The 12,574-nt window shown below is 38.9% G+C and overlaps 1 protein-coding gene across 3 annotated transcripts in view; it reads left to right on the top strand.

Moving 5' to 3' along the window:
- The first annotated feature begins 698 nt into the window (after positions 1-698).
- The window catches only part of wkd (TBC1 domain family member whacked), a 43,700-nt gene continuing 31,824 nt past the window's right edge, over positions 699-12,574 (top strand). For all 3 annotated transcript variants that reach the window (XM_028187373.2, XM_028187375.2, XM_028187376.2), the window contains exon 1: positions 699-1,239. In XM_028187373.2, the coding sequence (XP_028043174.2) occupies positions 1,106-1,239 (134 nt within the window). In that variant the 5' untranslated portion in view covers positions 699-1,105. The remainder of the gene's footprint in view (positions 1,240-12,574) is intronic.

Consider the following 12,574-nt stretch of genomic DNA (forward strand, 5'->3'; position numbering starts at 1 on the left):
CTAGCAAAGCAGTGCTTCGTAGAATCTACCACCGAATATGAAACACGAGCCACTGAAAAGATCCGGCGAGAAACTCAGTGGGCTTAAAAGCGACACCTGCACCAATGAAGAAATGTATTGTCCAGCCGTTAAAAAATGCGTCCTTGCCGAATTGGATAGAATGGGGAGTGTAGCTTCGAAGTGGTGTTGAATTTGCCAGGGGGGGTGTAACAGGATCTTTTGTAATAATATTTGTAATTAATTGTTTACAATTTGAACAGTGGAGGAGTCTGTTTATCAGATATTCATTTATTGTTTCGTTTCCAATCCACACTTTTACGTAATTCTTGAACAATTCATAATTCATTTTATTTTCTCATTGGAGTTTTGTTAATTTTTTAAGTAATCGAGAGGTCCTTTATTTCAAGTGAAATAGTTATTCATCGTTTGAATAATTTTATTCTAGAATGATTTCGTTGGTAAACATCAACCAAGAACTAAAACATACAAGAAATGTCGCAATTCCAATTGTTAATTAATGGAAAATAAAATTGATTCTCTTCATTGATTTTTTATAGGGATTTTATGTTCTGGTAACTAAGACTTTTAAGTCATGTCTTATTTTAATTTACCATGCAGTGATATTGTGAGAATGACATTTTGCATTTTCCAATCGATTTTAATTCGGTTAAGTTGATGTCATATCAGATCAACATTGGTCAGAACAACAAACCTAGATAGATATACCCTAGTCTTAATCAGCAGTCAAGCAGTCAAACCCTAGTCAATCAAATATGACGTATGTGTAATCTGACCAAATTTGCCCACCCACACGTAGAGTTTTTGATAAGAAATTAAAAGTTTATGTTTATTCTCAGCACGTCTGCGGGCCTTATTCGCAAACTGCGATTGTCTTCGACTATGCGGCTGTGTTTGCAGTATACGAACACTCGACATTTCTCTGTGCCACTTGTTTGGTGAATTTGTCTCGGCGGTTTTTACGGGCGGAACTGTGTTTTGTAATTATTCTTACGCCCACACGACGGCGGCGGTGGTGTTGTGGGTGTGTTTTGTGCGTGATGGTCTATCGTAGAAGAATACAGAAGAAGTGAGGAAGAATAATAAGATGTCTCTACAGAAGAGCGTGAAGAGTTCAGGAGATCGAAGCGAGCAGGCGGATACCACATCAATATGTTCATCGGTGACTACCCAACCGGACAGACACGGTTTTTTCGGAGGTGCCCAATACAGTCCAGAACCGTGAGTTTTATTGTATTATTGATGATGTCATTTCTCTTCATTCTGTCTTCTATGATGCTGAATAAAGATTTACCAGCATTGTAAAAAAAAATATTTGATAAAAATAGTTTATTTACAAAGGAAATATACCTAAAAATATATAGCCATATGTGAATAATAAATATAAAATCACGATTATATTCAGACAACACCTAAACATGAAATGAAGGTATCAAATAATGGATGGATAAAATAAATGAGTCATCAAACATTCCTTGATTACCACAAACAGAATTTACTAAACATCAAACTTAAATTGATAATTTTAAAATATTTAAAGTCCACACATGCCAAAGGTCTCACAAAACATAAGGAAGATTATAAACGTAATGTTTTTCATTCCGTCATATACTAGAATGAACTCTGGAGTATTTTCTCAGGATTACGATATGTCCCTCTTCAGGCAATGTTTAAGGGAATTAAGGGCAGACCAAACCTGGTAAATGATACACTTCCTTATTGATTGGTTGATACATTTGTCTTTAATTAATTTGTAATTTTTTTCTGACTGATAGATATATGTACAGTTGTTCTCTGAACTTCATAGACGGTTTCTAGTGTAGTACTACTATGAAATGTCAATTGCATGCCAATTGTTTTCATGAATGGTTAGGTTTCATTAGTTTTAGGAGTTTTTTTTTTCTTGCTCTTGTATGCAGAAGAGCCACAAGGCCCACCTGATGGCGAGTGGTTATCGTCACTCAGGGAATACAGTGATCCCAGGTAGTATGGATGAACTCTGCTCTGGTGGAGGAAGGGTGATAGTAAAAACGAGGTGATGGGATCATTTCAAACAATTCATGACACCACATCGCAGAGCAGAGTTAAATAAATCAAATTCAACCAAAGCGAAAATAAGGATAAATATGATGGAAAGTAAGGTTGATTGTGAACAAAGCATTTATTGACCTGTTAATGGTTTTAGTTGAAACTATAAGTTGTTGTAGAGAGAACTAGAGAGGTTTTTATTGTAAATCAACATGCAATAGTGTGTGTAGTTTTAGCAAATGAGTGATTTTAATGCATTGATCAACAGTAAGTGTGATTAGTTTTCACCAAGAACTAGCTCCCATAACTACTAACAAAACAGTAGATATCATTAGAAATTTACAACTATTATTATTTACATTTTCACATTATAATTTTTTACTTGAAGTTGGTCAAGTACTGTGAAAGAGGAGAAACTATTCATTATGAAATGTTTTATTACATATACTTCAAGAAGAAATATTGCAATTTTTATGTCCATCAAATAGACAGTATCTAGAGTGAATCAAATCATGAAACAAGTTGCACGCTCAAGTCATGGCTAGTTAATAGGTAGTTAATTTCTTCTTCACGTCTATGAATTTATAAATGTATGAAATGCACATTCAGATAACTCTTAATTTATTTTTTAACAATTCTTCTTGTTGCAATAGACTAAATTGTTTTTATAATAGATCTGGTTTTGTCCATTTTCTTTCTGGAAGAAATTAGTTTGACCGATAAAATTAACTGATTGTAATATGTATGAGTATGTATTTTAAACCACATTTTTATTATTTTATTATTGTAATTTAACTAATTTTATATTTTTCAAACTAAAAATCAAAATATTGTGTTTATCTATATGAACTAATCAATACATTATTTAAACTCCAAAAGAACCAGTTTTAAAGTAATAGTTTTAAAAAAACCTTTAGATGCATTAATGAATGAAAAAACAGTTCTTAGGAATCATATTGAATTACTTACAGGGAATATGATTGTGTGCCCTAAACACATAATTACTGATTTCATCAGTTGAATAATTAAAACAATTAAAATGACAATTGGCCCCTCCGGAATCCGGTTACTGCACTGTTGAGTTTCTCGCCGGATCTTTTTAGTGGATCGCCTTTTCAATCCGGTGGTAGATTCCGCAAAGCACTGCTCTTGCTAGGGCCAGTATTAGCAACACTCCCGGTTTGAGCCTCGTGAGCTTACCTACACGTCAAGGAGAAGCTGAAATAGCCTCTCAAGGCTATCAGCATAGGTAGGGTAAAAGAAAAAAAAAAAGATCCTGTGTTATATTTTTGCACTGAATTTTTTCGTTATTTCTGTGATGAAGATGCATAATGTAGTTTAAACAAAAAGAAATTTACTTAAAGTGATATTTTGATGTGCAAAAAAAAAAACTACTCTACTTTAACTATTACGATATATGCTGCCTTATACCATAGGATTCTATGTTTTGAGTTTTCTCATTGGGCCAACCGCATAGAAAGCGAGTAGGTACTTTGTTATTATAATTTCAACTTTCATTGTTGACTCACAAAACATATTTTATAAAAGAGAAACATTCAAAATGAAATATTGTAATGAAGATTATAAATTATGCTTTTTTTTATTCGTAAAAACAATACTTCGAACTTGACCGTGCAAAATGTTTATTTATGGGAACGAAAACACGTTGTTAGCTGACAATAATAATGAAAAATATGAGTGTTGTTGTAATATTATACCTGTATCGTTTTCACGTTGTTGTCTGCGTTCATATTTTTATATTCCGTTAATTTGATTAACAAAGCTTAAACATGCAACGTAGAAAATATGCGTTTAGTTGTTAATTATATGATGCGTTTTTTATTGAGTTAGGTTATTACTTTGGCATAGGTACTGTCATCGTGCATGGTTTTGGCGCGAATCATTTTTGTTATCCATTTTGACGTTCGATAAATAAACGATACATTACTATTATGATATACGTTGATAACTCGAACTCACATCCAACGTTCGTTCTAGTGTTAATGTGGCTATAGCCTATGGCCTCCGGTGACCACACGGTGCCAGGTGCTCCGTGAGTTCGTCCACTCGTTAACTGCAAAAAAAGTTGCCGTAGGACGTGTCATAGGCCAGCACCTTGTTTTTTTTAATTGCTTAAATGGGTGGACGATTTCACAGCCCACCTGGTGTTATGTGGCTACTGGAGCCCATAGTCATCTACAACGTAAATGCACCACCCACCTTGAGATATAAGTTCTAAGGTCCCAGTACAGTTACAACTGCTGCCCCGCCCTTCAAACCGAAACGCATTACGGCTTCACGGCAGAAATAGGCCGGGTGGTGGTTTTTCCGCAATCCGACCATCTCAGACTTTACGGGTAGGACATACTTCATTGTAATTTATAACAGTTCTTCTTTGAAAACACAGGCAATCAGATGATTAAAGTCGTAAACCGTTCACTTTAATATTGTTAAGTAGCATGCTAGTATTTTTTTTTATTTTCTTATCGCTTAGATGGGTGGACGAGTTCGCAGCCCACCTGGTGCTAAGTGGTTAATGGAGCCCATAGACATCTACAACGTAAATGCGCCAACCACCTTTAGATATGTATTGTATAATATGTGTGCGTCTCGTGGCTATATTGATTGCTACATGATAACGTATTATTAAAATAAAGCTACATTAAATCTACATCAAATGCAGTGCGATTGTCGTTAGTTAAATATAGGAATAGATACTGGAGTGGACGGAGAATTATCTGGTATATGTGGCCAATACATGCCGTCAAAATAACACTTATTGCAATCTTCCCCGGATCCATTTACAGTGCTTTCAGGCCCTTCAAGCACCGGTCACCGTCCTTGTCGAACTCGACGAGCGAACTAACCCATAGACACAGCCTACTGAGTTTTTCGTCGGATCTTCTCAGCAGGTCGCGATTCCGATCCGGTGGTAGATTATGCGAAGCATTGCTCTTGCTGTTGGAGTTAATGGATATAGAAACTCCTTATCAAAAACATATACATAGAAAGAAGTGACAAGAGTTGTCATAATAAGAAGAAGTGAAGAAATGTCTGTCACTTCGTGAAGTACAATAAAAAATAAGAAAACTGTGATTTCGATAATATATTCTAAAACATCGACGTAACTAATACTAATATATAAAAGTGTGTTAGTAGGTATATTATTTCGTAACTGCCTGCACTCTGCGATTTGAAGATTGGACTCTGTGCTACCAAGAACTTTAAATCATATTAGGTTACGGACCCGCACTACGAAAATGGAAGGTATCACAGGAAAGCTTCAGATCGGCCTCCTAGATGAAAAAAACTGGGACACCTGGAAATACAAAGCCTTATGCTTACTACGCACCGTACCGTCGGCCCTAGAAGTAGTTGAAGGATCGTTCCAGGAGCCCACTCGTCCACCTACCGGATGCGGCGATGCTGAATTGGCGGCTTATCAACAACAAAAAGATAAGTTTGATAAAGCTGATGCCAGCGCTATCCTAATACTTACCACCAATATGCAAGAAGACACACTTCGAAAAGTGATGCGGTTCACTAATGTACGTGATGTCTGGTTAGAGCTCCACAGGCTGTTCGACGGAACAAATGAGGACAAAACCTACAACCTGTGTATGAGTTTCTTCAGCTTTAAGAAGGATCAAGCAGACGACATAGCCACCCACATGTCAAAATTAAAGAACATCTGGACTGAACTGAATCAAGAACTCAAGAAGGACAGTAACCAAGAGCTACCCGAACTGCTACTTGTTTGTAAGATACTGGACACACTTGATGATTCATACTTCAGCTTCAGAAGTAGTTGGCTCCTCCTGCCCAAATCCAACCGTACTGTAGAAAGCCTAACTAGTCATCTCTGCGCATTTGAAAGGGCACTGCAAGGTAACAACGTACCTTTGCATCATTCGGAAGCCCTGGTTTCGAATATGGAGAAGAAGAAGGACAAGAAGCTTAAATGCAACTACTGCCTAGGTATTGGCCACAGAGTACGCAACTGTCAAAAATGGATCCGTGACGGTAGACCTCCTAAGAGCCAAAATCCGACCCAGACAGCAACGCCTTCTACTTCAAAGACCGCTAATTTGCTACTCATGTCTTTAGAAGACAACGAAATCTTCACAGTTTCACGGGACAACGAGAACTGGTACATAGATAATGGTGCAACAAGCCACGTCACCAACAGAGCTGATATTTTCCAAACCTACGATCATTTCAATGAGAACTACACTGTTACAACGGCCGCTGGCAATGAAGTCCGTGCCAAAGGCAAAGGAACAGTACAGCTCAGAGGATATGTTAACGGGAAACAAATCGACATCAGTCTGCAAGACGTCTGGTACGTTCCGGCCATAAGTAAGAACCTCTTCTCCGTACTCGCACTTCACGACCGAGTCCCGAATAGCACCTTTTCATCCAGGACAACTGAATGCAACGTCATTGTCAACGGGAAAGTGTGCTTAATAGGAAAGAGACAAAAACAAGGTGGCTTATATCGACTGGAAGTAAAACCCGTACTGCCAGAAAAACCACCCGAAGTCTTTGCAACTACAGCAACGATGCAACTTTACCACGAGAGACTCGCTCACCAACATAAAAGACACGTAAGAGCGACGATCCAACGGGAACTAGGTCTAATCCTGCCGATGGATAAAGATACCTGTGAAGGCTGCATCTTTGGAAAGGCGCATCGACTTAAATTCGGTACAAGAACCCGAGCTACCGCGCCCGGAGAAATCGTACACACTGACGTTTGCGGACCGTTTCAACCTAGCTTCTCAAACTATAAGTACTACGTTCTGTTCAAAGACGACTTTACTGGCTACCGTATGGTGTACTTCATACGCAAGAAGTCCGAGGTCAAAGACAAATTAGTTTTGATGATCGCTCAAACTAAAACAGTCGGACACACCATAAAGTGCCTTCTAAGCGACAACGGCGGTGAATTTGACAACGCGTCCATAAAAAATGTTTTAGACACACATGGAATAGCACAGCGACTTGTCACCCCGTATACACCTGAACAAAACGGAGTAAGCGAAAGGGAGAACAGAACCCTAGTTGAGACAGCAAGATCAATGATGTACGCTCATGAGCCATTACCGCAAGTGCTATGGGCAGAGCTCATTAATACCGCCGCATACATACTGAACAGAACAGGTCCCACAAGTTCAGATAAATCTCCGCATGAACTTTGGTATGGAAAGAAACCTATTATTAAACATCTCCGAATAATAGGCTCAATCGCATACGTCCATATTCCAAAGCAGAAGCGTAGAAAACTCGACAAAAAGGCAATAAAAGGTCGACTTATTGGGTACGACGAAGATTGCTACCGTATCTGGGTCACAGACGGAAAACACTCGACGCTCGTCCGCTCTCGTGACGTAATCTTCGATGAGAAACCTCTTCCCATCTGTAACAGTGAAATTCCTAAAACAGAAGTTGAGACAAGAGAATACCCGATTACCATAACGCCAAATACGAACTTAGAAAGAGAAGTTGCAATTCCAGAGCAAACACACGTTCACGAGGGAGATACAACTACCGAAACAATCTCCAACGACCATGATCATGTTCTCGAGGGAGAAGAATCGGATCAAGTCCTCTACGAAGACCATGACCATGAAGACGAAACGACAGTTCCAGAAGAATTATTTTATGATGCTGAACCACCGCCAACCGGCTATAATCTTAGAGATCGCTCACTGATTCGACGTCCTGAGAGACTAAGAGATTACGTCTGTATCACTGAAACATTCCCAAATAATTTCGCAGACGCTATGAAAAGGGACGATCGCGAAGAATGGCAAAGGGCAATGGGTAGCGAATTGAAATCCTTCGAAGACCTGAACGTTTGGACGCCGTGTGCATTGCCAAAAGGACGAAAAGCACTTCCCTGCAAATGGGTTTTACGGATCAAACGAAATCCAGATGGCACGATCGACAAATACAAGGCTCGACTTGTCGTAAAAGGGTACAGACAAAGGAAAGGAGTAGACTATGACCAGACCTTCAGTCCTGTCGCACGCCTGACTACTGTACGAGCACTACTCAGTGTTAGCGCGCATGAAAACTTACATCTGGTCCAATTCGACGTTTGCACAGCCTTTCTGAACGGAAAGCTCGAGGAAGAAATATACGTTCAACCGCCAGAAGGGTGTAACCTCACGGAAGGAACGTCTACCGTTTTCAAGCTTAACCGTAGCCTGTACGGACTTAAACAAGCACCAAGGTGCTGGAACTCGTGCTTTCAAGAGATCCTATTGGATATGAACTTCAAACAGTCCGAAGCTGATTGCTGCTTATATTCAAGAGAAGTTAACGGGAAGAAACTACTGATCACGTTGTACGTCGATGACGGATTAGTAGCTGCCACTGATGAAGACACGGCTAACGCTTTCTTAGAAGATTTGAAGAAGAGACTGCGCATAACGACGAAACCAGCGACATATTATCTTGGTCTTCAAATCCATCGAGGAAAGGATGGCTCCATCTTCATCAACCAAGAGGCATACGCGAAAAAGGTATTAGACCGCTTTCAAATGAGTGACTGTAATCCCGTTTCCACACCGATTGAGAGAGAGGCTATTCAAGAAGGGAAAGAAGAAACGGAAGCTTCCTGTTTCCCATATAGAGAAGCTGTCGGTGCTCTGGCATACTTAATGGTTGGTACTCGCCCTGACATTGCTTATGCCATCGGAGTTGTCTCAAGAAAGTTGGAGAAACCTGTAAAGACAGATTGGCTCAAGGTAAAACGTATCTTGCGCTACATCAAAGGTACCTTTTCGCATGGGATCTCATATAAAGCTGGTCTCAAACCTGGAATCCTAGAAGGATTTAGCGACGCCGACCACGGAGGTGATCCAGAAACCGGACGTTCCACAACGGGAGTGATCTGTCGCTATTCTGGAGGCACAGTTTCATGGATCAGTCAGCGACAAACATCGGTCGCTATCTCCACTACAGAAGCCGAAATTGTGGCAGCTAGTGAAGCTGGCAGAGAACTAATGTGGCTTGCTAGACTATACCAGGCATTGACTACAATTGCGGACGTACCGGTTCTGCATGTGGACAATGAAGCTGCTGTTCGTCTTGCTCACAACCCCGAGTTTCACAAGAGAACGAAGCATATCCGGCTCAGACATTTCTACGTCAGAGAATTGGTAACTGAGGGTATCTGCAACGTTGTACGGATCGGAACAAAGGATCAAGTCGCAGACATCCTTACCAAATCACTACCTCGTACGTCATATGCAGTTCTACGCCAGGCACTAGGACTGTGTACTATGTAAATGTTTAGGGAAAGTGTTGGAGTTAATGGATATAGAAACTCCTTATCAAAAACATATACATAGAAAGAAGTGACAAGAGTTGTCATAATAAGAAGAAGTGAAGAAATGTCTGTCACTTCGTGAAGTACAATAAAAAATAAGAAAACTGTGATTTCGATAATATATTCTAAAACATCGACGTAACTAATACTAATATATAAAAGTGTGTTAGTAGGTATATTATTTCGTAACTGCCTGCACTCTGCGATTTGAAGATTGGACTCTGTGCTACCAAGAACTTTAAATCCTATTACTTGCTAGGGCTAGTGTTAGCAAATTCTCTCAAGTTGAGCCCGTGAGCTTACCTACCCTTCCGGGCGTAGCTGGAATAGCACTATAGGTTACCAGCAAACAGGTAGGAAATTTGCAATCCAATACTACAACAGTAAGACGTGATTGGCATATTAGTTGCTGTAACTGTTTAAAAAAAAGAATAGTTGTCATACGAGCTTGATGACGCTAGGAAAATAGCAACCGTAATTAATTTGGATTTTCAAAAAAAGCTACACCATGTGGGTTTTTATGAACGTACTAGCTGACCCGGCAGATTTCTTAGTTTCTCAATCGATAAATAAAAGACCTAAACTTTTGTATAAAATAAACTTAAAACAAACAAAAGGAATCCGTCCGACGGCGACGGGGGACACATCAAAGGGAAAACAAAATTGTTATTTTTATTTAATTCCAAGTATTTTCATATTTATCTACCTTTTAAACCTTCTCTGGACTTCCACAAATAATTCAAGACCAAAATTAGCCAAATTGGTTCGTTCTCGAGTTTTAGCGAAACTAACGAACAGCAATTCATTTTTATATATATATAGATTTTTATAAACTTATGTGAATTTACAATTAGCAACTGTTCGTAATCAATTTCATTAGCTATGTAATATTGGAATGGGCGGCGATTGTGTACAAACACTATTGTTGTATGTTAAAAGCTGACCGACTCAGTGATGCATTTAGCGGCCCTAACTGTTGCGCCGAGGGTTGTGGGTTCAATTCCCATATCGAGCAAACATTGTGAGATGAACAGGTTTGTTTGCTCTTTGTCTGGGTGTTCATTATCTATATATGCATATATTTAAACATATATAAGTATGTTTATAAGTCTCTGGTGCTCATGAGGCAGGGAATCTTAATTTGGGGCCGGATGACCGTGTGTGATTTGTTCCTAGTTGAGAAAAAAAACAAATCTTTTTAACTTCATGATTCTATAACAATCTACATAGAATGTATCACTAATCAGTGTTACTCACTAATTGTAGCTAACAAAGACTATGTACATTTAAGACCTTGCTCCGAATGCCCGACACGGTTTGAAACGAATTCTAAACTTTCACTTAATAATTTATTATTAACATGCCGAAATTCCTCTTTGAATTTTGTTTCTTTCACTGTGTTAAATGCGTGATGTTTTCATGTCGGTATAATTACATACATATCTTCAATCAGAAGATTGCAGTTTTGAACTGTACACCTACAATATGTCTTCTTATTGAGTTTTTATTTATTTACTAGCTGACCCGGCAGACTTCGTAGTGCCTCAATCGATAAATAAAAGACACATCAATGGGACACATCAAAGGAAAAACAAAATTGTTTGTTTTTATATAATTCCGAGCTTTTTTTATATTTTCTCATTTTTTAAACCTTCCCTGGACTTCCACGAATAATTCAAGACCAAAATTAGCCAAATCGCTCCAGCCGTTCTCGAGTTTTAGTGAGACTAACGAACAGCAATTCATATTTGTATATAGAGATTTATTGATACAAATCTTGCACGTTTTGCCCGGGATCTCTAGAAAAGCTTTCCGTTTACGCTACTTTGACGTTCATCTGAAAAGCTATTTCCCATGATTTATTTATATGATTAGGTGCGCCTGGTTTATTAGTTTAAAGACTTTAATATTGCAACTTTCCCCTACTCATTCACTGGTAGCCTAAGGGGCTATTCCAGCTAACGGGCTCAACCTGAGAGAATTTGCTAACACTAGCCCTAGGAAGAGCAGTGCTTCGCAGAATCTACCACCGGATCGGAATCGCGACCCACTAAGAAGATTCGGCGATAAACTCAGTGGGCTGTGTCTATGGATTAGTTCGCTCGTCGAGTTCGACGAGGACGGTGACCGGTGCTTGAGGGTCCTAAAAGCACCGAAAGCCAATCCAGGGGATCCGACAAAACATGTTTCGGGTGACGGCGGCTTTGTGTTGCCCCGTCGCAAAGAATTGCAACTTAGTGTCAAATGTAGCACCATTTCTGTGTGATCATACGTTAGTCACATTGCGTTCGTTAAGTGGTAAATCGTTTTCTAGTAAACCCGTTTAGTAATGTATTGTCATTTAGCCTAATGGTTTCAGTCCTTTGTCTCCCGCACGAAAAGCCACAAATTCCGGTAGCCGTCGATGTCGCATTATATAAATATCTTGTCACTCAATACAACTATTAACTAATATTGTACTGTTAACCAGTTAAATAACAGTGTTTATAATGTTACGCCGACAAGAGTAACGCCATCTATCGCCGGATAGCAGGAACGAAAAATAGAAAGTACTAGTAAAATCGAGATGTACAACGCCATCTATTGTCATATAGCAGAAACACACATCGAAGCTACTCGACTTGTGAGGAATGTTCTCGATAAATCTAGGGATGCCGTATCGAATATAAAAGCGTTGCAGAGATGGCACGCAAGCAGTTAGTAATTGGAACTACTCGAAGCGAAACAGCGAACAGATCACCTGATAAGTGTTCTAAGTGTTAATACAGTAGAATTTTTATTTATCCCAAACCCCAACGCGTAACAATAACATTTATTTCAATCTCATATTTACTTATGTGGCATGGAAATATTGAATAAAACCTATAGACATGACAATATTAAAGGTAGATGGTTCTTCTCGTACCACCGCCGAAGGTACTATATTATTAGCTGCACGAGCACATAATTAATGCGATGGTACTCTTCGTTCATAATCTTGAAGCAGTTTTTTTAATATCTATTTTGTTGTGACCAGTTTCATTATAAGTGTTTTTCGTTGATTGCTAGAGATAAAAACACTTTCTTTGACCAATTTTTTTATGACACAAAAAATACTTCATTCACACCATTAACTTATTTTCTTTCTAAATCCCCCTGCCTTTTTGCCTCCTTGTCACTGGTTCTCAAATTATCATGCACAACCCAAAG

This window comes from Bombyx mandarina, chromosome 16 (assembly GCF_030267445.1).
Source record: "Bombyx mandarina strain Sakado chromosome 16, ASM3026744v2".
In the NCBI taxonomy this organism is placed as follows: Eukaryota; Metazoa; Arthropoda; class Insecta; order Lepidoptera; family Bombycidae; genus Bombyx; species Bombyx mandarina.